At 40.6% G+C, this 23,444-nt stretch overlaps 1 protein-coding gene across 13 annotated transcripts in view; it reads left to right on the top strand.

Annotated features, from left to right (window-relative positions):
- Positions 1 to 16,786, top strand: part of LOC111869779 (ELAV-like protein 1) — a 265,911-nt gene extending 249,125 nt beyond the window's left edge. For 4 of the 13 annotated variants that reach the window (XM_023861564.2, XM_023861571.2, XM_033753627.1 and 1 more), the window contains 5 exons: positions 4,102 to 4,140; positions 5,485 to 5,740; positions 6,189 to 6,230; positions 7,245 to 7,286; positions 12,026 to 16,786. In XM_023861564.2, the coding sequence (XP_023717332.1) occupies positions 4,102 to 4,140; positions 5,485 to 5,740; positions 6,189 to 6,230; positions 7,245 to 7,286; positions 12,026 to 12,350 (704 nt within the window). In that variant the 3' untranslated portion in view covers positions 12,351 to 16,786. The remainder of the gene's footprint in view (positions 1 to 4,101; positions 4,141 to 5,484; positions 5,741 to 6,188; positions 6,231 to 7,244; positions 7,287 to 12,025) is intronic. The other 9 variants (XM_033753621.1, XM_033753618.1, XM_033753629.1 and 6 more) reach the window with 9 other exon arrangements.
- Positions 16,787 to 23,444: the final 6,658 nt, after the last annotated feature.

Here is a 23,444-nt window from a genome sequence, read left to right as displayed (position 1 = left end):
CGACGTAACAGATCAACTACAGATTAGATCTTTTGCATTCGTCAGATATTGGAGAAAAATTGGAGTAGGATGAGACAGTACATCAACTATTCATAGACTTCATAGTCTATGATTCACTTAGGAGGGAAGTATTGCACAATATTCTGTTAGACTTTGGGATACCCGTGAAACTAGTTAGGGTGATTAAAATGCGTTTAAACCAAACGTATAGTAAAGTCCGTGTAGGTAAACATTTGTCTGGTAAATTTCCTATCCAGAATCGTCTAAAGCAAAGAGATGCTTTATCGCGACTCCTTTTCAACTTTTCTTTAGAATATGCAATTAGGCAGGTCCAGGGAAACCAGGTGGGACTGAAATTAAATGGGACACATCAGCTGTTGGCCTATGCCGATGATGTGAATCTGCCGGGTGATAATGTAGATACCATAAAAAACACAACTTTAATTGATGCAAAAAATGAGGTTGGTCTAGAAGTGAACAGAGAGAAAACTATATGCTACTGTCTCGTCACCAAAATGCAGGCCAATATCATGACATAAAGATAGGAAACAGATATTTTGAAAATGTGGCACAGTTCAGATATTTGGGAACAACGATACGAAATCAAAACCTGATTCAGGAGGAAATTAAGAGGAGATTGAACTCGGGTAATGCTTGCTACCATTCAGTCAAGAACCTCTCGTCTTCTCGTCTGCTGCCCAAAAATATAAAAATTAGAAAATAGAAAACTATAATTTTGCCTGTGGTTCTGTATGGATGTGAAACTTGGTCTCTGGCATTAAAGGAGGAACATAGACTGAGGGTGTTTGAGAACAGGGTGTTGAGGAGAATATTCGGACCGAAGAGAGATGAAGTGACAGGAGGTTGGAGAAAACTGCATAATGAGGAGCTTCATAACTTGTACTCTTCTCCAAGTATAATTACAATGATCAAGACAAGGAGGATGAGGAGGGCAGGTCATGTAGCATGAATGGGGGAGACGAGGAATGAGTATAGGATATTGGTTGGAAAGTCAGAAGGATAGAGACCACAAGGAAGACAAAGATGAAGGCGTAGATGGGTGGACAATATTAAAATGGATTTTAGAGAGATAGGATGGGATGGTATGGATTGGATAGATCTGGCTCAGGATAGGGACCAGTGGAAGGCTCTTGTGAACACGGTAATGAACTTCGGGTTCCATAAAATGCTGGGAAATTCGTGAGTAGCTGCAGAATTAGTGGCTCCTCCAGAATGGCTCAGCTCCATAAGTAAGTAAGTAAGTAAGTAAGTGGGTGTAGAACGGGGTCCACTCAACCTCATGATGATAATTGAAGAGCGGTTTCAAAGAAATAGCGGCTCCGGTCTAGAAAACCGAAATTAACGACCGTGAGGATCCGTTGCGCTGACCACTCGACGCCCTCTATCCGCTAAAGTTGGCACTAACTTCGCCGAAAAGCGACTGTTGCTCGGTTGGTATAGTTCGCTTGCGGACTAAAGCCACGGAGTTTAGTTTAGAGATGGCTGTAGGGGAGAAGTCAAGCTCAGTGTCTATATAATGACGAAATAAGCCGAAAGTCTTCGTAGTCATTCACTTGATCAGTTTGTCGCTTAATGTGAAGTAATATGAAATGGAATGCAACGTTCCTACACGTTCCGTTCGACCATAAAATTAGGTGGTTGGCTTATATTTTTAATTGGCTCGCATGTAACTTTCAGTTGCTTAAGCATAATCACATTTCACTTACGCTGTTCATTATATTCGGACAATAAAATTTAGGTGCTGTTATCAGAAAACGAACACTCCTTTGGAAACAAGAAGGAATAGTCCACAGTAACCACTATGATGAAACCACGAAAGAATTCTCTTACAAGAAGGAGAAATATATTATTTTCTGAATCAATATCTAATAGTATTTACCCTTAACGATCAAAATTACGTTCGGTCTGTAACAGATTACCTTCAGTTTACATTCATCATCATCAGTAATCTGTCAGACTACAGGTCCACAGTCTCTTCCAAAACAATTCCTCCATTTAATGCGATCTAGAGCTTTCTCCTTCAAATGACAGTATCCTCTTCTGTCCCCAAGGTCATCCAGCATCTTCTTACGTCTTCTTCCTCGTCTTCTTGTCACTTCTATCCGCCCCTCTATCTTTCCTTCGATAACTTCTTTTAGAAGGCAGTTTCTGCGTAAAACATGACCAATCCAATTAACCTTCCGTTTTCTTATTTCGTGTAGGATATTCCTCTGCTCACTGACTCTAATTAACACTTCTTCATTTCTCACATAATCGGTCCAACTGATCTTCTCCATCCTTCTCCAACACCACATTCAGTTTACATTACACCACCAACTTTATCAGGGGGCACGCGGTATCGTAGTTGGTTGAGGCACTGTGCTACAAGCCGAGAGGTCGCGGGTTCGAGTCCCAATGAAGTGATTTTTTTTTTCAATTTACGTAGTCATTCCAGCCGCACTATGGCCCTGGGGTCGACTCAGCCTTTAACAGAAATGAGTACCAGGAATCTTTCTGTGGGATTAAAGGGCGGCCGGCGCGTAAGGCTGACAACCTTACCGCCATCTGTGAGCCGACTGTCTAGAAAATGTGGGACCCTCAACGTCTCACAAACCTATGGGCCTCCATGGTCTGTTAACAAGGATAGCGTTAACTTTTTAACTTTCCCATTTTATAAACCCTAATTTTTGCAAATTTGTTGTTAGATTGTATATACTTGTCACTCCATATAAATAATATAATATTAACATCTGTATCACTGAAATTGTACACAAGTTAGTCACCATTACCGTGAAGTGCGTCGCGTCACGTGATATCTGATGTTTAGAATCGTGGACTCAGCGAGACGCGATAACGCACGCGTTGCCAGCGACATCTTGCCGTTAGGGGGCTGTTTTTTCTTGGCAATTGAAATAAATTTGTTTTATCCACTACTGCTCGGATGATAAAATATAAGGCTCATATGCTGGTGTTTTCTGTGCTTATATGCATAGATAATTTAACCTTCACTTTATATGGAATAGTCCTCTTGGAAATTACACAGTTGATATGAAAAATATAAGCTATACCAATATTTAGCACAGTCATTATTTAAATTAACATTTGAATATTGTAATTTATAGCATTTTATAATTTTCATATTTTAAAGAAGGAATAGTTCGCCATAGTAATGTGTGATGAGAAGATGAATATTTAATTTTAAAATATATATAACGTCCACTATATATATGCATGATGTTCCCCATTCACACCGGAGGGAATTTGGATGATATGCACAACTTACAGTGAGTTACCATTAAAAGAATTAATGAGTAAAGTTATTATTTTCAGAAAAACGAAGACTTCCCAGTACTATTGCAGGAAATAGTCGCGTCTAGCTTGCTAGCCAAGCCAACAAAAATTTGATTGAGTTGCATTGTGTGTGCTAATTTCTCTGTTGATTGAACAAGTAAATAAAATTCCAGCTCAAGTATTTAAGAATAGCATTACAGTAACGCGAGGCCATCTGCAGTTGCCTGCTCACTTTGAAAGCAGTTCCTGCTTATTGTTGATGTCAGAAACACACCACAAATTAGTGTTCTATGAATCTTGCAGTTACTATTGATTGTGCCTTGTTATAACGATGGTTTAATTGTTTGTATATTACTTCTTAAGAGTACTCTCAAACTTAAACGTTTTCTTTGTTTCTCTTTAAATAGAATGCTTTCGTGAGGTGGGGTAAATATTGGAGTGGAATTGATGCCGAGGTCTGGTGTAGTACATATTAAGCCAGTTTTACATACATGTATCGATGTGGGTATTCTGATGCATCCAATACTTCTGATGAATAGAATTTTGTGTTCTTTTTTAAGTATGTTAGAGTGGCATTTGGTCGAGAATTGAGATTGTTTACGAGGATACCGTAACTTGCTGTACACGTGTAAGCAAATAACGCACAAATCCCAACCACATGGACATGTGTGTTGTTGGAAGGCAATTCCAAAGTTTACAAAATTTGTTGTAGCATAAAAGAAAAATGTTGATTTATGTCATGATTGTCTAGTTTTTTTATTAACGAATACAAGAATATGTTGTATATCTTCTTGGTTTTCTCTTCCCTAGTCCGCCAATATGTCAGTGGAGCTGGAGAGAGTATGCCCTGTACGTGAGTGAATCTGTTTGTTTTTAACATTAGGATCTGCCTTCCTATTAGAATAGTGGTCTTCATCAAGGTGCAACTCCTTGTGCTGGATTTGGAATCAGGGCCTAGCCCTGTAATTCTTTGTTCGCTACTAACTCTCCTCTGCGCACATGCGCAGAGCCTGCTTGCCTGTCTGATTGCCTGCCTTCACACGTTTGTGATTGTTGATCTAAGAAAATAGAGTTATATTTGGAGACCACTGCTCTAGTTCTGACCCAAGTAATATAAGCTCTTTCTAAACCACTTGCAGCTTAAAATTTTACATAGCGGACCCATAGTGCACGCAAAGGTTTGGTTTTTAACTTGAGTTTTTTTAGCAGTAGTTTAATCTAATATTTTGAAAACACACTAAAACCAGAACTAGTTTGGGTCGAGGAAGATTTCCCTTGCTGCAGTGCTGGTGTGGGCACAAGCACGCGAGCGCACGCCCTTGCCTGCTCACGCCCTCTCCTTCCACCCATCTGTCTGCTAACCGTGTGTGTGTGGTGGGTGTTTTGTATTTGCAGTGAATCCGTTTCAAGATAAATGAGTCCCAAAATTTTTTTTTACGTTTCATTATGTAAATTTCTTTACGTACAATTTGCAATGACGTGTAATTTAGATAATTAGCACATTGCTTGGCAAGTGTAGTATTTCTCTATTAAGACGTCACTTTTCCCTGAAAACGTCACTTGTCGTGTATAGAGAAGGCGATTTATTTATTTCTGCCATGGCTTTGTATGAACACCAGGCCTCGCTTCACGCTCTGGGAGATGGGTTCCGAACTCTTATACTGTTCATAAAAATATGCTATGGATTTTAGAGAAAGACTTTTTTTTTCGCTTAAGTAATAAGATAATTGTTAAACCCGCTCGGTTTCCTACCTCTAATATAATATTCGAAAGGATAAAGCCATCGGCCATAAGGATCGTGTTTGTAATTGATGAATTTTACCTGTATGGCTTGGTCCTTGGAGATGGGCGGGCTACAGACAGAGGCAACGTGAAGGCATCCTTCAAATGAAGAGCTCATTGTAAATGATACGGTATATCCCTCTGATGTACCACTGCACCCACCTGTATGGCCCAGGAACTGTTTTTCTAGTGCCTATTTTGATAGTCTCCCTGTCCAGGACTTGGAGCGTGTGTGCCACACAGATTCCCCGATGAACTCAGGGCCACTCCCTCCCCCTGGTGTTCATAATCATGGCAGAAGAGTATTTAGCAGGCACACGCTCGGATGAAGGAGACTGAAGGGCGCGGAGGGTCACGGCAGGTGGCGATCCAGCGCCTAGGCATGTCACGTGATACAGATCCTTGTTGCAGGTCTGTCGAAAGGAGTTGGCTTCATCAGGTTCGACCAACGCATTGAGGCGGAACGAGCCATCCAGGAGCTGAATGGAACCATTCCAAAGGGCTCCACCGAGCCGATCACCGTCAAGTTTGCTAATAATCCGAGTAATAACAACAAGGCCATCCCACCCCTTGCAGCATATTTGGCACCCCAAGCTCGACGTTTCGGCGGACCGATCCACCACCCAACGGGGCGCTTCAGGTACATTCCACTGTCACCACTCTCCAGGTACTTGGCTTTCCCAGCTGTCGTTACTTTCCTTTTGGAGACTTTCTTTTTGTTCGATTTATTAGTTTCACATGTTCATTTTCATTGAGAAGTTTTGTTCTTGGTTAGTAGTTTTATGTGACTTGTATGCTTCACTCTTTTTCAAGTGTCCCGTTTGCGTGGAAAGGTATGACCATCTAGAAGAGCTTTGTACTGTGGCAGGGTTAGCTTTGTAATATTCCCTTTAGATAGCATTGTACTAATTTAGCCTTCTAAAAGAAAGTTCATAGTCCTTGCGATTAATCCTATCCTTTAGGAGAGTTACTGTTTGTTATCTGTGTAAATTGAAGGAAAATTGTGGATGATATTTCCACCGACTGTGCGAATCAGTTGTAGGCCTAGTTCTCTTCTTTCCTTTTCCACATATCACGTGATTGTATTTGCTACATTGGCCTGCCTTTCCACCAAGCAGCCCGTATGGACTGCCGCTGTGGCCCGATGCAAGAGATTGGTAAGTAACAGCAGTGACGCGCTGCTCTGCGTTGCGTAACGTTACGTTTTGTTACGTTACGTTACGCTAGCTCCAAAGCACCATAACAATAAGACTCATGTTCCGTTCAGTTGAGTTAATGTGATTCAATGCATGAGTAGGAATTCCCGAGGGCTACGGCCCGACGGATGTTGAGATACGAGCAGGAGTCCAAGTCACCTTGGACCCCATAGCCTGTATCTTCCATACAGTCAATCGCTAACCAAGGTAAAGGACCAAGGCCCTATTACCTGCCATTTTTCGGATTTTTATTTGCATCCCTTCCCTTCACTACCCAAAATTCTGCTTTGTAGTTTCATAGCATGAAGTAAAAATGCTTGCTTTACCTTGTTTCGTTTGATACGGATTTCCGCTCGGGAGACAGGCAACACACCAAACCAATAAATAGAAAATAGCCTGCCTCTGCTTCTGTAGACGCCTGCCTTTGAACCTTTATTCCGGCTTCTTTGTTTTACAATTTTTGTTTCATTTAGAACTGGGGAATTAAAACTGTGGTGTACAGATTTTGTTTTTTTATCTTTAAGTATAGTCTTAAACTTAGTGAAGTTGGTGTTTAAATATTGCAAGCATTTGTGATCAACATGAATGTATTACATATCTGACGTAACATTAGTGTTGCTGCCTGAGAACAGGGAACATTCTGTAAAAGAGAAATAAATTTCCAACATGAATAAAATTATTTTAAAGCTATATTGTATATTTTGCCTGTTTGTGACTCTTGAAATTTTAGTATGGCTGCTAAAACTTTGCATTTTATATTCTTTTTCTTATATTCTAGGCGATTTCAAATTTGTCTGCATTCGCTGTTCGATCTATTCGAATTGAACCCAATGTCCAGAATTATGTTTCTAGCTTTTCTTGTTCTGGGATCATATCTAAGTGATTTCCTGTTTAATTTAGACTTATCTTCTGAGCTTCATATTTAATCAACTTGCTGTTTAATTTTCTTATGTTTGTTTCTGTATTTTGTTTTAGCACTGGCAAGACCATGCTAGCCATAAACAAAGGCTTACAGAGGTCAGTATTATCGAGTTCATACAATCATATTACAGTACTTCTTTCGTTCGGTGTTTGTTTAGCAGTTCTATGTGACTGGAGCATGCCGTCCATGTTTTGTTCTGTATGTTAAGTTTTGTCCCGTACCCCACTGGTCGCCAGACATCCAGCGCCACAGCCAATCAACGTCTTCTGTCTTTCACTCTTTAGGTTCTCCGAACCGAGCCAGTAAAGATACATCTCAATTGATGAAGAAATTAAATCTGGAAAAATAGCTTAATCCAGATAAACTCTGCAGGCATTGGAATGTGTATTGTGTATAGGCCATGATGTTAGTGCGTAGAACAAACCCAGTGTTTCCCACCCTGGCCTGATCTAAGAAATGATTTTTTCCACAGAATGTGCTTTGCAGTAGTAGTTTCTGTATGAATATATTACTATGCTGAGTAAAGCATTGCTTCAACGCTGCAAGATCGGTAACATAATCACGGTATAATTATCCCCCTGGTCAAATGGATTTATGGTGGACAAAGTGGCGCTCGGGCAGGTTTTCTCCGAGTACTTCGGTTTCCTCTGCCAATCTTCATTCCACCAAATTCTCCACAATCACCCTCGCCTATCATCTGGGGCTGGTACAATAGGCCAGAAGTGGCCGCAGTACAAGGGACTTAGTCCCACCCCACTAGCAATAAAAAAGTCCCCTTCTCCTTAAGCAGTGCTTTCTGTCGTCATGTTCTCTGAAATCTCTTTGAGTTTTCCTGTCAGCTTTCACGTGGATCGACTCAGCCGCTGTCCTATCTGTCAGTCTATTTTTGCATACTCTCGAGGTGCAACATATATCTATCTACGGCTCTGCAGCCCTTGTGGGTCTTGGCCGCTTTTTCAGTTTCTTAAACTGTACACAATCGGTAGGACTCCTTGGACGGGGAATCAGTCCATAGCAACGCCGTTATCGAACACAAACCCAGAATAAACGCACACAGATATCCATACCTTGAGTGGGATTCGAACCCACGATCTCAGTGCTTGAGCGGTCGACAATGGTTGATACTTTAGACCGCGCGGTCACTGGGATTCGCTGAGGTGCACTGTCAGAATTTTACATCTTGTACGCCCCTTTAGTGCCCCCCCCTCTTTATACACACATTTGGCAGTATATTCATTTCTACAGCTTTTAATCTGCGATCACTTTTATTTTGTGTCATTGTCTGTTGTCCTCTTCTGTCTTGCTGCTTTACGACCGTCCCTTTTGTTGTCACTGAAGCTGATCGCTCTATATTTTCCTCCTTACCCTCCCGGTTAATTTGCACAATGTCTTCTGTGCATTCATCATAGAATCTCTTCCGCGATCATGTTTATCATTAACACCCACTGGAACACAATTGAATTAAGCGTTCTGTATTCCCTCTAATTGACAAACTCCGTGACTTGTAGTCCACAAGCGAACTATACCGACCGAACGACCGCCGCTTGTCATTGAATTTAGTGCCAACTTTAGCGGATAGAGGGTGTGACGTGGTCAGCGCAGTTGATCCCTACAGCCGTTAATTTCAGTTTTCAAGATCGGAGTTGCTATTTCCTTGAAATATGTCCTCAGTTATCCTTACGAGGCTGAGTGGACCCCGTTCCAGACCCACTACTTCTCAGAAAATCTGGTAGAGCCGGAAATCGAGCCCGGACCTCTGGTTCTGTAGGCAGGAACTCTGACCACTAGACCACAGAGGCGGTCGACAATAGTCAATGAAAATATTTCTTCTTCGATCTGGTCGGTCGTGTTCCTTGCCTCTTTCCTGTCGACAGACGCCTTACTCACTCACTTTTGCATTTCCTCTCCGCGCATTTTTACGTATTTTTACGCATACACTCAAATATGAAGTTCGCTTTGCATCCACGTCCATGGACAGCTTCCGCACTATTTCTGACCAAACATTAAGGCAAGAACTTGCCAATAAACATCTGATGGTGGATCATGAACCGCGCCTTAACATATTCNCTTTTGCATTTCCTCTCCGCGCATTTTTACGTATTTTTACGCATACGCTCAAATATAAAGTTCGCTTTGCATCCACGTCCATGGACAGCTTCCGCACCATTTCTGACCAAACATTAAGGCAAGAACTTGCCAGTATACATCTGATGGTGGATTAGATCTACTCGGTTGTTCTACCTCTTTGCAATCAGAATGTAGACACTTTTCCTACTCAGGTTATCATTATCAGTCAAATTGGGTCTATTTCAGCTTTCCTGTCTACGTTCTGAACCCAGGCTTATGCAATTATGAAGTTCCACATTTGACGAACTGACCTTCTCCATTGCTCGTGCATATGTCTGCTCTCGTTAGCTTCCTTTGTAATGTCTGCTGCTGAGTGGTTCATTGTGCATTCTGGTACTGGCCTCTTTCAGTACTCATGTACGTCACATCTGAAATCCTGCCGATATTCATGTTCTGCTACTGTTCTGCCGGCGCTCATATCCGATATCCGTCTCAGCTTCTGCCGATAGGTACCCCTCACTACACTCTTCCTTCTTTTCCCGATCGCGAAAGTTTACTTTTTCATTAACGATCAGCTACTCGCTCCATCTTACCATTTCAAACAGAATATCTGAGAATTAATTTTCCACGTTTTCTTTTTGCCTGTCAGCATTCTTACGTACCCATTCCCTTCAGTGGATCGTGTACTTTTTCTTTCCTCATGGCGGTCTCTGCCCAAATTTTCAATTAATTTTTATGCGATACGTTGGAGTCTTACAAGAAGTCTATATACAAGTATAAAGGACAAGCTGAGACAGCATGTCCATCAATCCGTCTGCATCATCACTTGTTTCATGTTCGAAATTACTCAAATAGTTCTAGTCTTCCGGTATTGGGTTCGCAGTTAGAGATATCTACAAGAATAAGATTGTATTTTACACAGAACCAGTGTAGCCCGTGCCTTAAGAATAACTACAAAATTCCTTAAAAAACGATGCCGTCTTACCAAAGAGACTTGAGATAAATCACAGCTTCTATTTTCAATAACTATCAACGTAATATACACTTGACACATTTACGCCAAATTAAATTGCAAAGTGTTGTTCTCTTTGCAATGTTATATCTGATACAATAGGAAAATTTACTTTGCGATATATTATTACGACGCTACCAACACCTTCGCCCTTAAAAATAGGTGAAGTTATCCCTGTAGCAGTCCGTCAAGGCTCATAGGGTTGTGAGAGATAGAGTCTCCCACATTTTCTAGGCAGTCGAATCACAGATGGCGGTAGGGATGGCAGCCCTTACGCGCCTGCCGTCCTTTACCTCCAGGAAGATTCCTGGTACTCATTTCTGTTAGAGGCTGAGTCGACCCCAGTGCCACAGTGCGGCCGGAAGGATTAGGTCAATTGAAAAAATCCACCTCATCTGGACTCGAAAACGCGAACTTTCGGTTTGCAGCATAGTGTCTCAAGCAACTAAGCTACCACATACCCCACACGTTCGCCCTTCAGCTTTCACCTTCCTCCGCTGACGAACCACCCCACCTCATGGCTGAGAGCGGTATCTCTTCTCAGTTGACCAAATTTTTTCTTCTTCTGTAACACTGATTATCATGTTCTTCTCTTGCTCTGATCGACATTTACAGCATTTCATCAGTCCATAAAGAGTTATACTGCCCGTGCCTTTCGGTACACACTGCCTATTTCTCCGGTTAAGGGACACGTCAACACATTTCACTGTTCTTTGAATGAACGCGTTAGTTATCTGTGAGTATCTATAGATATAACAACTGTCTGTTCTCTGTGCATGCACGTCATAATGAAATTACTTCCGAGCGTGACACGTAAACCAGAATCTTCGATGTGGAGGCCAGTTCTTCTACTTTTTGTTGCCTTGATACGAAGTTCGAGATCGACTGTGTACATTTGCCACGACTGCCTCAGCCGTTTCCATCCCCGAGACCCGACCTGCTTGCAGTTCATGGTCACCCATACAGAAGCCCAACCTAAGTAACAAATGCCTCGTCTCTTTCAACATGTTCGTTACATATTCCCCATTCCACACATAATACCTTAGTAAATATGTTTAAAGGCATTTTTTTCTCTTTCCAGCCAACACATTCTTAGAAAAACAATTCGACATCAGGCCAGAATAGAGCATTTTCATCGATTTTCGGCTGACTTCCGCCTCTTTTGTGATTCTCTCTTCTCAGCTTTTTTCACGGTTCTTTTCCAATTGAATTGTATATCCAGACAGCACTTGTCAGCTTTGTGAATTGTGACAATCTTCAAACATCAACAGATGGGCACATTACTCTCACCGAAGTGAGCACCCATCTTCGGACCACCTTCCGTGTTGACTCTCATCCCGTCATCCAATTTCCTGCTCCAGTTATCCGTTGCTTTAGTTCCTTAACCTCATCTACCTTTCCGTAAAGTGTCCCCCTTTCCTTAACCAGGCCTCACTTACTCCCTGACTTCCAATGAGGAGCCCATTCCCTTCGCATGCATTAGCCAATCACTGTCACTCTTCCTATCAGACCGGCGAGTTTCCCACCTCTTCCCGCGGTCCTTTCCACTGCCACAATATATGTACATCTCCAGTTACCCACCACAATTCCGACGTGTGTAGAGAGAGCCTCATATGTACAGTTGAGGCACACTGGAATAACAAACCAGACGAGGATGTTATGGCCGTCCTGTTCTTTCCCAATTCTTATCCAATCTGATTGTTCTAGGACATGAGGTAAGCTCGTGCATTCAATCTGGACGGTTTGGCATTGTAGGTATTCACCATTGGCCGGTGATCTCCTGGCCAACTCAATGCTCCCAGGGAATGCCATGAACGGTTCTGGCTGGTGTATCTTCGTATACAACCTCGCTCCTGAGACGGAAGAGAACGTCTTGTGGCAACTGTTCGGGCCCTTCGGTGCGGTGCAGAGTGTAAAAGTCATTCGAGACCTGCAGACCAACAAGTGCAAAGGGTTTGGATTTGTTACGATGACCAATTATGATGAGGCCGTCGTTGCAATCCAGTCATTGAATGGCTACACTCTGGGCAATCGCGTCTTGCAGGTTTCCTTCAAAACCAACAAGAGTAAAGCTACATAAATGTTGAAGAAGAAACTGTTACGGACCGCCGCCATATTGGCAGTGCGGTTGTTAATGTGACCATGCTAGTCAACTGAGGCTGCATTTGTCTCCATATTCTCTCTACGTACGTAATTTATCAGGATGCAATAATCTTGAGAAAACAGCTTTTGCTGGGAAATATGAAGATATATGTCCCATGCTCCGTATCTCAGACTGTAGCAAGTACAGTCATGTTCGTATCCCCTTGCAAACTTCCCCCCATTGTTCCGAGACAAATGCAGCCTTCAGAAGAGGTATATCTTTCCATTTGTACTGTCGTACAATTATGAGCAGTACATTAATTATAATCTGGATCATACTGAGCCAAACAATGAGCTAGTCAACAACAATAGTGCAAGTCTTGTACACCCAGAAGGGAGTCCTCAAAATCTTGACTTTTTTGTTCTGTTATGTGTTACTAGTCATGGAGATGTTGCCGTAACCGTGGGGGGGAGCCACTCCAGAGCTACCCCCCATGGACAATATAACGGCTATTTTCTTTCAGTAGATATTGCAAAGTTTCTTTTGTTTTTGTGGGTGTGATAACAGTAAACTTATTTATTTATTTATGTATAACACAATCTAAAACTTTTATGATACTTGAATCCTTCTGTTCATGTAGTTTTCGTTTAGTCACTTGACAAAGTATGTGATTAACACTGCATATATAATTATGATTATTATTATTATTATCATTATTATTATTTTATTGTCACAAGCAGAGGCGCAGCATACAGTCACCTTAAATATCTTATTATGAGTTGATACACACACACACATGCATGTGACAATGGAACTGACTTCTTTTGGCATAAGTGCAACGTTTATGGAGGTATTATTTATAAATTAGTTTGAGTTTTCAGAACAATTAAACAAGTTGTTTTGTGTTGACCACTTTTTATTTCGTTTCATTTGCTTAAGATGCAATCCTGACAAGTTTTCCACAACCCAGCTACTAACACACTGCATTCACTGGCTTGTGTTTCCTTTATCCTTGGTTATTTCTTTCTGTTCTGCCATCCAACGAAAATCTCAGGCAACGTGAAAACTTGCAATTGAGTTCTATTTTATTATTAGTATTATTATTACTATTATTATGATTTGAAAGGTTTTGGGGGAACCACACAGACTTGCACAGAACAATAATCCATAATTAAATAAATAACTAATATAAATAAAGAAAATAAATCAGGTAACCTATCAAATATGCTGCCCAAATATGCTGTCAACTTCCATGAAAGAAATTTATTTTTGTAAGAACACTTATCAAATTTAACAAATGCATTCCTAGTGGGCAAAAGATTTTAAATGAAAGACATGAAAAAAGTATGCAGAAATTTAAATATCTAACGAAGGAGACTTTGTTATCTCTTCGTGTTCTTAAAGTTTCTATAGTGTCAGATAGTTCCCTTTGCGATAGGAGTTTCTGAGCTAGGTGAGCTTGTACGGGCATCGGGCACTCCTTCACTTCTCCGTTCCCTACCTAACTAGGCTGGCGAGCGAGCATTTCTGCTTACACGCTCGGTGGCCAAGTTGTTATTGCTCTGTCTTTCTACTTTGACTTCCTCGGTGGACTGAAATGTGCTTGTCTATTGTGGGTGGGGTACTGCAGCTGCCCCCTCACACGTAGTCTACCAAAATATTTATTACTTCAGTAACACGTGTAATCGCAAGCAATACACTGGATACCGAGTGAGTCTAGCCACTTGCACCACTGCGTAGCAAGCCAATGTCAATACCCGCTCGCTGGCCATATGTTCGATCCCTGTAGATGGCCCGATTGACCGACCGAGGTTACAGTGGAAGGAATCAGGACTCATGCAATATGTCAGGAGTTTTTGAATACAAAATTTTGATGGACTTTATCTTTCATGGTCACAATGGTGAAGATTTAAAAATGAAAAATGTATATATATTATACTTTGCCTGAGATTAGGAAAGAGATAGAGAAACCTTTTTGATAAGAAAACTTTATCATGCTGTTGAGGATAAGAGTTTAACTACAAAAGAGTAGATTATTAACTGAAAGTTCAGGAAACTCAATGCACTTTTTCAATGTTACTTGCCCCTTGATAAATCAACGAAGAAAGATGTACATTTAGTGTTACTTGTGAACATTCCTTGATAAATTTCTCACAGTTTGGCCCTTTATATAGTTAATGCCAATATAATTGCTTATGTGAGATCTATTATAGTTGCTAACTATGTTAAATTTCTGAAGAAACCAAGGGCCATATTTCTAAATGGTAATATTAGGCTTGGTTTTTGCAGCCATTAGCGTTTTGCCCCTTTAGAGACTGCAACGCCACCTTAGATTTAAAGTGGAATATTTTGTATGATACTCAAAACAATGGTGCATACATCTGTTAAGTTCTATGGAAAATGTACAGAGAGCTATTTCCATGAGGACAAATGAAGTACTGGAACCCAAATGTGATGGATGAAGCTACATATAGATAGTGATTCATAAAAGAGGTTCCAAGTGTATTTTGGGTTGTGGAGACTAGTTTTGAAAACTGCTTCTGCATTTATCAAGATTGTGATTGATACCTGTTCTACAATTAAAAGTATAAATAACTTTTGAAGCTTTATAGAACTCATTCACCTACTTAACGGATGCAATTTTGCCAAAGTGGTACTGACTTAATGTGGAAAACAAATGAGTTTGTTAACTTTGGTATTTTCCTCATTCCTCATACATAGTGGTTTGCTTGATTATATATTTAAATACTCTTTCTTAAATATTAATTATTCTTATCCTTTTTATCTAGAAGCAAGGCCAGTCAATTGCAGTCTATTTGACATGAGATTAAACAGAGGATACAGTGACAAGTTGATGTAACAGAGTGATCTCTGGAGAACAAAGCACAAACTATATGTTGGTTTATATGTGGCTTGTAGGACAAGACATGTGTTGGGAAACTGACTCTTAACTGGCCTAATACAAAATATATATATATACATAAAAATAAAAATGAGACAAATATATACTGCATTTGAAGGCTGTTGCTGGTACTCTAGGACTTGTATTCAACTTTGTGTGGTGTAGATCTAGTTTGTAAAACTTGATTTCTGAGGGCCAGACTCATGCTGTAAGGATGTATCCTCATTTTCCAGCACTGGACAATATGCTCTGGTGTAGGACTGAAACATTTTGTGACTAAGCATTCCATAAACTTTTATAGAAGAGACAGGGGGTTTCTGTAATGCAGTACCTCAAACATGTAATTGATGCAATAACTTATGAAGTTCTTAAAAGTGTAGCTTTAGATCGAGTGACGAACATATTAGATGCACAGAAGACTGGTCCGAAAGGAAGCCTTCCTTCTAGTCGAAGGTTTGCTCTCAGACCATGATATGATGCACCAGTTTCCTATATTTTATTCCCTGCTCACTGAAGTAACAAAACTAACTTTATGAATCTCATTTTAGTATTTTGTGAAGTATTTGTTACTTCGTTTGTGAGCGGCCATTCTGGTTACATACTCCTCACCTCTCCCCATAGTTGTAGTCCTTCCCTCCTTGCATACTATAGTATATACAGTGGGCTGACAGGTAATGCTTTGAGCGCAAGGACTTTTGAAACAAGTGAGTTTGGTCTGTTAAGTACAGTAATTTCTCTATGCTAAACGTTATGTCACTGTTGGACCGCGGTCCACAGAGGAGAGTCGCGCCGCCGCTGCTTCTATCTCGCAGTGCATGTCTTTATTGCTTCTGTCTAGTGTCACATTGCATTTAGGTGTACGTATTGATGGGTTGTATTTATCCAATGAAATGATTCACTACTTAAATGATTTTTCATCTAGTTGTAGGTTTATATGGGTAGTTCAGGAAACGTTCTGAGTGTCAGGTGCCATATTTCTAGTTTGAGTATCTTAGCCAAGTGGTGAGAAGGAAGAATTTGTCAGCACTAGAGGTAGAGCTTTTACCTTAGTTGTCTTTGTGTTTGCTGTAATTTATTGTATAACTTATTATAACACAGGATAATGGGTTGGACTTTGGTTATCTTTTGAGTTCCAGGAAAAGGAAATAGCCAAAGGAAGATGCAAGGGAATTTGAGTTTGAAAAGTTAATCAGAAAAGCTGGAAAGATTGCTAACTAGAATGGCCAAATTCTATCCCATTTAATTTATTGTATTTATTGTTAAGTGTAAGAGACTAGTCAGTTTAAACATTTTGTTTCTGCAGTACTTTTGTGATTGAGTTGAAAGTCCAAGACATAACATTATGCTATGCTGCAGCCATTTCATCCCAAGGATCTCTTGTGATTGTGAGTCAGGCAGTAGCCAGTTGGTATTGTGTAAGAAGGCAGAGCGACAGCTGTTGTTATCGTTAGTTTTGGTTGTATTGCAATATTTGTACTTTTCCATGTTGAAAACTCAATACAATAAATTATTGGAAAATACTCTTTATTAATTTACAGCTTTACAATTTACTGGACTTTTGATTTGCAGCTTGACCACCCATCAGCCTGGGCACCATGCACACCAAGATTCATGATTTGCCAGTTTCCTCTTCTAAGGAAGAGGCAACTCCCAGTGTTGTTAACCAAACAGTAAAACTGTTCGATGTAACTGGGAGCAAGGCATCCTTGGTGTGAAATGAGTCGAATGCAGTTAACTAGATTGAAAAGTCAAGGAATATCATACATAGGCCTAGTCTATGTATATTGGTTTTGTTCTTGATTTTACGTTAACGTTTCTCTCTGTCTCTCAACTCCTTACCTGAAAATACTGTCAGATTTACTCTACAATTTTTAGACTTATTATACTCATTGTCAAGGCAGTGGCATTTCTAGTCATCTTTCTTAGTCTCTCTCTATTTTTCCATGTTTACATCAATTGTTACAACTTGTTCAATTTTGTAAGCAAGGAATATATTATTGCCTATACGTAATCATATTTTAATAAATTAGTGTTGGACTAAGTGTTAAGTGTCATGTAATTCACACATTCCTTACTGTCCAGGTGGCAGCAGCTGTCTGGATATCTAGTATTGACTTTAAGGAACACCTTCTGACTCAAAAGTATATGTGGATAAAAGTACGCCAAATTTTGGGGAAAATAGGAGAGGGAATTGTATTTGGAAAAGTTAAGAAGAAAAATACAGAATTACGTCAACATTCGGGTAATTCCACATCGAGAAATGAAACTTCGTGATATGTGCTAGAAGCAATGGGAGTTTGGGTCTTCGAATTGGAAATATATATAGATTTACTTAATTGTCTAATTATTGTTGGCTTTGTGTGTCACATTCATAACATTTTTCAAACTACGGTTTGGGGGAGAGGAAAAGGGAATGACCCCAATTCAATATCTGAAAACTACTTTTTATAATAACACAGGAGCTATGGGTCTACATACTCTGATGAAGTTTCTGTAAAACAATATTAACTAATATTTGTTATTGTAACAAAACCGATGCCATCAGAGAACGTGACACTGAATTTTCCGGTTAGAACCTCGTTCTTTGTGCTGTCTTCTAATAAAAAACTTCGTGGCCTAGTCCGCAAGCGAACTGTACCGACCAAGCGGTGAAGTTAATACCAACTTTTTGCTGATAGAGGGTGTCACATGGTCAGCACAACGGATCCCCACAGCCGTTAATCTCGGTTTTCTAGACCGGAGCCGCTATTTCCTTGAAATATTTCCTCAATTATCCTCACGAGCCTGAGTGGACCCCGTTTCAGACCAACTACTTCTCAGAAAATCTGGTATCGCCGGGAATAGAACCCAGGACCTCTGACAACTAGACCACAGAGGCGATCCCTGTCTTCTAATTTTACATGTGAAAAGAACGATATTCATCACATAGAGACAAAAGAGTTAATACAATTAATCTATAACATTATGGTTGCGTTTATGTCTTATCCATTGTAAAAAGGGGTTTCGGCAGCTGAGTATAGATGCGCCCAGCAAATTCGTCGTTCGCCAAACTTCTTTAAAAAATGAGGGACAGGGTCTCTCTCTCCCTCTCTCTCTCTAGAGACGATGGCACTGAACTGAGAAAATGACGGTTAGACAATCGGATGAGGATACTGTCCTGTTCCCACACACTCATAAACAACATGCTTTCATTATACCATACTGTTAGTACTTCTGCTGCTGCTGCTACTACTACTACTACTACTACTACTACTACTACTACTACTACTACTACTTTTTAATTTGCTTTTCCAGCCCATTCAGGGCCCTGGCATCTTATTGATTGCGTAATCATTTTTCACAGACGGTAGGACGCCTTGGACGTGTGATCAGCCCGTCGCAGGGCCGCTACCTAAACATAGGACAACACAGGCACAGAATAAACGCATACACACAAAATATCCATGCCTTGAGTGAGATTCGAAACCACGATCCCAGCGTCCGAGCGAGTGAAGACCGTTCTTGCTTTAGACCGCTCTGTTACCTCGACTGGCCACCACAAATACTACTTTTTTTTCCTTGACACTACAGCCCCAGTGGGCCTAGGCTTACCTCCATGAACTTCTCCGTTAACTTCGGTTTTTCTAGATCTTACACATTCGGTAGGACTCCTTGGGCGGGTGATCAGCTCGTCGCAAGGCCTCTACCTGTACACAAAAACAGTAAAACGCACACACACAAACTAAACATCCATGCCCTGAGTGGGATTCGAACCCACGATCCCGGTTTCCAAGCGAGCGAAGAGAGAACATGCCTTAGACCGCTCGGCTACTGTGACCGGCACTAATACTACTACTACTAGTAGTAGTAATAATAATAATACTAATAAAACTAATAGTGCTGCTGCTACTCGTAATGTCACTACAACTATCGCCCTAACTTCTACTACCACCACCACCACCACCACCACCACTACTGCTAAATGCCGATCTACAGGTGAGTTACTTTTGGAGAATATCCTATGTATACAGCTCTCGTGTCACGTGACATTACAACTAAGTTTTCTGTGTTGAAATATGTGACACTCCTCAGCTAGTCAGTGTCTCTTGTAGAGTCATATTTACGGAAATTCATCTCAGCGATCTATGTCACTCATTCTCATTTTGTAAATTAGAGATTCAGTCTGTATTCGTGGTTCCGCCCTACTCGTAAGGTGAAACAGTGTTCTACGTAAAAATCTCCATATTTTGCACTTGTTCATACGTGGGTGTATTCCAACAAGATATTTAAATCTCCGTACATCTTATGTCATGAATGTGAGATCTTAGAGAACCTTAAATATTGTGACGTATTTGCGCTGTGCAGGACACCCCCTCCCCCGCCAGCGGTGATGTAACACCTTCGGAGCGTTGCCGTTGCTACGGTAATAGGCCAGTCAACACCCCGCCCCCTCCCACGGTGACGTGACCAAGGGATGCCACGGTTGCTATGCAGCAGTAAACAACTCCCCTCAACGTTGCTAGGCTATCGGCAAACACGGCGTCAGGCAATAGCGGTACCTATGACGTAACTGTTTTCTGTCTTGTCCGTGCCGAGGCTAAATAATGAGCAGCGAGTTTTGTGATCAGGTGACACAGTGCGGGTCGTGAACACGGAAAGACGAATACCGGAACGCGTGATAATCAGTGATAGTCTGTGATAGCTGAGAAGGTATTGGGAGTGTGTAATACAGTGGCACTGGTATAGCTCCCGTATCGTGCTGTGAATACGTGTAGACTACTGAGGACGGAGTGGACAGATTATTGTGTAGGGTTGTAAATTGTGTAAACCAGTAACATTGTTATAGGTAATTGTAGCCGAGACTTGTAGGTTGTTAAGTAAACCAATTAACAATCTGAACGGCGTCTTCAGTGGCAAAACACGTTACAATATATTTAATGTGTATAAATGTACATAAGGTATGCCGTCCACAAAACAATATTCTGTGTTTAAAAACAAAGACACTACTGTATCAACATTTGTTTATATTTGATTTTACAAACGCAACATGTTTCGACCCTTATACCAGGCCATCATCAGGCGTACAATGCTCAAGCTTCAGCTGTTGAATTGCAGTTAATTTTTATTTAATTTTTCAAATAAGGATCCTTATTATGTCTTGAAATTATTTAAATGAATAAATTCATAAACTGAGTCTATTTGGTCAAAACGTAAAATCTTAAATGCTTAGATAATAAAATTTAATTTAGTAAAATTGAAGATATAAAGGTTAAAATTAGAAACTAAAGATGAAAACATGGAAGTTAAAATTGTACAAAAATGGAATAGAAATGTTTTTTTTTTGTGAAGCAACTCTGCGACCGCTACGTGTTGACCTTATTTTATGACGGTAGAAGCGACTATAGCGTGGGGTAGGTCGTGTAGTCATGACCTTAGTAAAGTCTTACGGAGCTTATGATCCGTATATATTTTGGCGTGCTGCCTGAAAGACAGACTAATACGTCCATCACTAGTCAACGGCTAGCAATTCCTAGGCAGCCATGCCTAGGAAATGGTTGCCTCAGAGATAAAAGCCTAACAGTGGGGTTTCTACCGTTATTTGTAATGAAATGTATTCCCGCGGAAACAGGAGATTCGTTGCATAGCAACGGGCGAAATTAATCCTTCGACAAGGTTTTCCCTATTCAGTCCGAGTGCAGGATATAACAGTTCTTATTCGACAAGAGAACAGTCAGTTCGTATCCGACGAGAGCTAAGGACAGTTGAGCTCCGAGCAGAGCAGAAGGCACTTCACCGAGAATAGCGGTGCAAGAGGGTTCTAACATTGAAGAAGAAACATCCGAAGACCTTATAAGAGTCAATAATTGTATTTGTGAGTGTAAAGAGTGATTGTCCAATAAATATTCGCCAAATCCGAAACCCACACAATTTCTTGTCACGTTGCCTAGCAATGACACGACAATATATTGCAAGACTGTACTGATCTGAAAAATGCCAGTATTCTTCAAGTTAGCATAGAGAACTAGGTAATTTTACACAATCGCTTTTTGTTTCGAAAATGTTATTCGTTTGTAACGAGTTGGATGCCATTACAGGTGCGCTCTAGTCATATTTGCAGAGAAGCATTTTCTTCTTCGTTTGCACTTCTTCACTTAACAAAATAACGTAACTTGTTTAGAATCCTCCCATTACATTTATCCTGCAGTATATTATGCTGCAGAATTATCACGAGCGTGCAAGTCGATAAAGGAAAGTTGTCACCACATTTCCAAGACAATTTCTGCAGTGACTGACATAAGTTAAATTCCGCCTTTAGAGTGTTTCTTTCCTCTGCATAACTTTTGCTGTCTTCTCCGATCGTCTCCAGTTGTTTTCCCAACCTCGTCCTTCGGGTGTGTGCGTTTTAATTTTGAGTAGCATTTCTGCTGGAAATAGAATATAATTAACACTTACAGTACAATAAAGGGGATATCCTGTTTCGAAATGACATCCTGTAAATAAGGTATATAAAAATATTTATTTATTTATGGTTAATATGACGGAATTGTTGAACTGCATAATGAGGAGTTTCATAACTTGTACTCTTCTCCAAGTATAATTAGACTGACCAAGTCAGGAGGATGAGGTGGTCAGGGCATGTAGCACGAATGGGGAGAAGAGGAATGGATGTAGGATATTGGTGGGAAAACCGGAAAGAAAGAGACCACTGGAAGACAAAGGCATAGGTGGGTGGACAGTATTAAAATGGATCTTGGGGAAACAGATTGGGATGTTATGGATTGGATTGATCTGACTCAGGATAGGGACCAGTGGAGGGCTCTTGTGAACACGGTAATGAACCTTCGGGTTCCATAAAATGCTGGGAAATTCTTTTAGTAGCTGCAGAATTGGCGGCTCCTCAAGAAGGGCTCAGCTCCATGCGTAAGTAAGAAAGTAAGTATGACGGAATTGTTAGTATTTCGGACTGTACAGGATCCATTAGTGAATAATGAACTAAAAAGCATATGGAAAGAAATGGTGATGTATTAATTTGAGGTATTTGCCCTGAAAGGCTGAGGAATATCTTAAGCCTCAATGTAGACAGTCGGTCTCTGGAAGAACTTTGAACCCGGGACCTCCCGACCAAGAAGCAGAAATTCTGCCCACGTGACCGCAATTTTCGAGGGCAACTGATGTTTGTTAATACAATTCTCTTGTCCTGACAACTGAAGCTCGCTGTTTCGGATGTCTTGAAGCAGATCATGAATGAATACGCTTGCGTGTTTTGTGCATGCTGAAACTAGCGTGTTAATTTTCCGCTCAGGGACGTATAGTGCAGTAAGTTAGCCATCAGACATACCGGTGCGCTACCATTTACGTACCAGTATCCATGGACATAGGACTATGGGTAGACTATTGCCCTCTTGTTTGTATAACACACTGGCGAATAAATAGATCTTCTATCATAGTTGATGCTAATATTGCAAATTGTGTGTGGATGATACCTTTGTTATGTACGTTGTACTGTGGAGGGATATGTCTACCGTAATTTCTAGTTACGGAGACTTTCGAGATGAATGATGGTGATTCTGTACTGATATCACTTGGAGATTCATACCATATTGTTATTAGCACATATAGATATTAAGTGAGAAAAATTACAGTGTTATGTTAGTATGATTTTACGCTTTCAGGTGTGTAGCTTACAGAACGACATTCTAAACAAAGCAGATGCCGTGAGGTATGCAGCCCATTCTACATATTGCTACAGTGTATTCAAAATTTCTTGCAGAAACAGTTAAATATAAATTGCTAATTAATCAATCAGTATTGTTTGGAATTTTGTATTACGTAATATCTGAACCCAAGACCGATCAGAGCGACAGCGCGGTCTAAGGCATGAACTGTCTCTGCTCGTTCGAAAGCTGAGATCATGGGTTCGTAACCCACTCAAGGCATGGATGTCTGTGTGTTTGTGTTGTCCTGTGTGTAGGTAGCGGCCTTGCGACGGGCTGATCACTCGTCCAAGGAGTCCTATCGTCCATGGAAAAGAGATTACGAAACTGAAGTAGAGGCCAGGGCCCAACAAAGGGCTGTAGAGCCATTGATGAATGAATGCATCTGAACAAAAGTCTCGAGTTCTTCATTTATGAAATAAGTTCAGATAGACAGGAAGTAAAACATTACTGAAGCGAATTGCATATCGACTAGCTTTAAAACTTGCAGTCTTC

The sequence above is a fragment of the Cryptotermes secundus genome, unplaced genomic scaffold, assembly GCF_002891405.2.
Source record: "Cryptotermes secundus unplaced genomic scaffold, Csec_1.0 scaffold958, whole genome shotgun sequence".
Lineage (NCBI taxonomy): Eukaryota > Metazoa > Arthropoda > Insecta > Blattodea > Kalotermitidae > Cryptotermes > Cryptotermes secundus.
The sequence above is the reverse complement of the archived record's forward strand: the minus strand, read 5'-3'. Positions and strand labels throughout refer to the sequence as shown.